The sequence below is a fragment of the Ursus arctos genome, unplaced genomic scaffold (genome assembly GCF_023065955.2).
Source record: "Ursus arctos isolate Adak ecotype North America unplaced genomic scaffold, UrsArc2.0 scaffold_4, whole genome shotgun sequence".
Classification (NCBI taxonomy): Eukaryota; Metazoa; Chordata; class Mammalia; order Carnivora; family Ursidae; genus Ursus; species Ursus arctos.
In genome coordinates, this window is record NW_026623056.1 from 51,461,893 (window position 1) to 51,465,322 (window position 3,430).

At 35.9% G+C, this 3,430-nt stretch overlaps 1 protein-coding gene across 1 annotated transcript; it reads right to left on the reverse strand.

Annotated features, from left to right (window-relative positions):
- Window positions 1-1,188: 1,188 nt before the first annotated feature.
- LOC113256258 (olfactory receptor 5H2-like) lies at window positions 1,189-2,151 on the reverse strand. The gene has a single exon (XM_026500015.2). The coding sequence runs from the start codon at window positions 2,116-2,118 to the stop codon at window positions 1,189-1,191; it is 930 nt and encodes a 309-aa protein (XP_026355800.2). The 5' UTR covers window positions 2,119-2,151.
- Window positions 2,152-3,430: the final 1,279 nt, after the last annotated feature.

Consider the following 3,430-nt stretch of genomic DNA (forward strand, 5'->3'; position numbering starts at 1 on the left):
TTCTGTGTGGAGAAACCACATGAACAACAACATTTACCAAAAGAAGGCATCCAGAAGGCTTTCAGTAAGTTATCTGGGGTAAAACACAGTGTCCCACAGAAGAATTGTGAGGAAAGAGACTTCAGAGTCAAATCAAGATTTTTATTGGGAAGTACCTCAAATACTGCCAGGGTCACAAATGCTGGGTAATATAGATTAGATAGATAGATAGAAAGATAGAAAGATAGAAAGATAGAAAGATAGATAGATAGATAGATGATAGATAGATGATATAAGATGATATATGAGATAGATAGATGATAGATAGATGATGATAGATAGATAGATGATAGATAGATAGATAGATAGATAGATAGATAGACGATAGATAGGTGATAGATAGATAGATGATAGATAATAGATACAGATAGATAGATGATAGATAGATGTAGATATATTTATGTAATGCATTCATATACGTGAACATTAAATATATACGTAGGCATATATAGAGTTCTAGATATGTATGCTATATAAACACATAATCTGGTAGATATGACAATCCTTGTAAAGCTATTCAAGAGGGATATTACTTAGACATCTGTTTATGAAGAATAGTCTGACAGCAGTGTTTGGGAAATAAAAGAATATCAACAGGATGTAGAAGTAACCAGTCTATAACAAATGACTGATGTGAGTATTTTAGTGTGTGACCCTTAGCAGTATCATTAGGGCTGTATATGGAAACAGTGGTGAGAGAGGAAGGGCAGGGGTAGACTGAAATTGGATCACTTGTTATACTTTTTTGCCTCTGTTCACTCAAACACAAACCTGACCCCTATGTGGAGGGAAATGCAATGTGAGTCTTCAAGGTGCACAACTATATGGCTGTAAAAGACTCATACTCAAATTCTTTTCAGAGGATTTATACTATTACAGTGCTTAATGCATTTATGAAGCCATGTTGAAAACATTAAAACATGTAAAATATTTTTCTTAATTATTTTAGTATGACATGAAAACTTGAATAATATTCAATAATATACACACATATTTAAGATGGTTATTTGTAGTCCCACCTTAAGTCATTTGAACACTAGGGCAATTATAACTTCCAAAACCTTTGAATACTAATCAATGCATAGGAACATCTAATCTGCAAAATTTTTGTGTTATTCTAATGGAAGAAGAACAGATGTTCTATGAGTACTAGGAAGTCTCCTTTAACATTTTTCTCAGTGCATCTATGACTTTCTTATTTCTCAGGCTATAGATCATTGGGTTTAACACAGGAATTATGACAGTGTAAAATAGAGAGTCCATCATATCTTGATCATCTGCCTGTGCAGATCTAGGGCGCACATACATGAAGAGAAGGGGGCCATAGTATAACGACACAGATAAGAGATGGGCTCCACAGGTGGAGAAGGCTTTCCTTATGCCTTGTAGAGACTTCTTTTTTAAGATTGTAAAGAGAACCAGTGTGTAAGAGACAAGAACAGTCAAAATGGTAAATACTTGTATTGACCCAGAGAAAATAAATACTATCAGATAATTAATAGAAGGGTCAGTACAAGAAATCTTAAACAGTGGTATAATGTCACAGTAAAAGTGGTGTACTGTGATGGAATTACAGAAGGTTAATCTGAATAAAAGAGAAGTATGAATTATGGCATGAAGAAGGCCACCTAAAAATGACAAATGTATCAGCCGGATGCACAGGGTATTGGACATAATGACTGGATAAAGTAATGGTTTGCATATGGCCACATACCGATCATATGCCATTGTTGCCAGAAGAAAACATTCTGTGGTTACACTGATTGCAAAGGAAAAAAATTGTATCATGCATTCAGAGAGAGAGATCATCTTGCTCTTGGCAAAGAAGTTGACCAGCATCTTGGGGGATACTGTGGATGATAACCAAGCATCCACAAATGCCAGACTCCCAAGGAATAAGTACATGGGGATGTGAAGCTGTGTTTCATTCCATATGAGAGCAATCAGACCAAGGTTCCCCACAATGGTGAGAAGATATATAACCAAGAATAACAGCAACAGGGGGATTTGCCACTGTGGTTCATATGTGAGTCCTGTGAGAATCAATTCTGTCAGCAATGTTGTATTATGCTTTTCCATGTCCTCACTGGGTGTTGCCTGAAATGAAATTGAACAAATGACAAAAAAATCAATTTGTAACATGAAATATAGGGAGGAGAGTCGAAATAAAATTATGCACCTCAGAAATATCCTCTCAATTTTGTGTATTACCTCTGTAATAGATGGAATCGTTTTGGACGGTTGGAAATAAATGCAATTATTTCAGTTTTTAAAATGTGCCACAATGAACAGAATTGGAAAAATTAAGGACATTGTATGTAAATGCTAAATTTATGGGATAGAATTGAGTATGAAAGGGAAATTCTGTGTCTAGGACATGGATAGAGAGTGAAGGAGAAAGAAACTTGAAGAACCTGGGCAATAAAAGGAGTTGAATAGCAGGTGAAGGATCTTGAATATTGTTCATCAGGGAAGAAGCATTCACTGAAAAAAAGGGAGTGGCACTATAAGATTTTTTAAAATGAATACGAGGTAGTGTAGAAAATAGGCTGCAGGGAGGTGAACCTGGGGTCATGAATACTAGTCAGGAAGATGTAACTACTGTCCACTGGTTCTCAAACCAGATTATACCCTGGAATTCTCTGAGGAATATTTGTACAAAATATAGACTGTGAGGCTTTCTTTAGAATTAGATTTAGTGAGTAGAGAATGAAATCTAATAATCTGTATTTTACACTTGCTTCCCAAGTAATTCAAATATGTGTCACATGGCTTGTCCATGGTGAAATGACATTGAGATTGATGGGGAAGATGGAAAGAGAGATGGAAGAGAGTTCATAACGTAGAGACATCACTTCTGTGACACATCAGAGGTGAAGGGGAGGTCGGTGAAGAATAGAGGAGACACTTGATGACTAGGTAGATTTTCATTTACCCAAAGAGAACAAAAACACTAATTTGAAAGATACATGCACCCCTACATTTACTGCATTCTATTTAGAATGGCCAAGATACAGAAGCAACCTAAGTGTCCATCTGTACACAAAAGAATAAGCAAGATGTGGTCCATTTGTGTCTCCGTGTGTGTGTGTGTGTGTGTGTGTGTGTGTGTGTGTATAATATTACCCAGCTATAAAAAAGGATAAAATCATGGCATTTGACACAACAGGCTATTACATTAAATGAAATAAGTTGGAATGAGAAAGACAAATACCGTATGATTTCACTCATATGTGGAGTCTAAAGAAATGAATAAACAAAGAGCAGAATCAGACCTATAAATAAAGAGAACAACTTATTTGCCAGAGAAGTAGAGGTGGAGGGATGGGCAAAATGAGTGAAGGAGAGTGGGAGATATAGTCTTCCAGTATGGAATGAATAAGTCACAGAA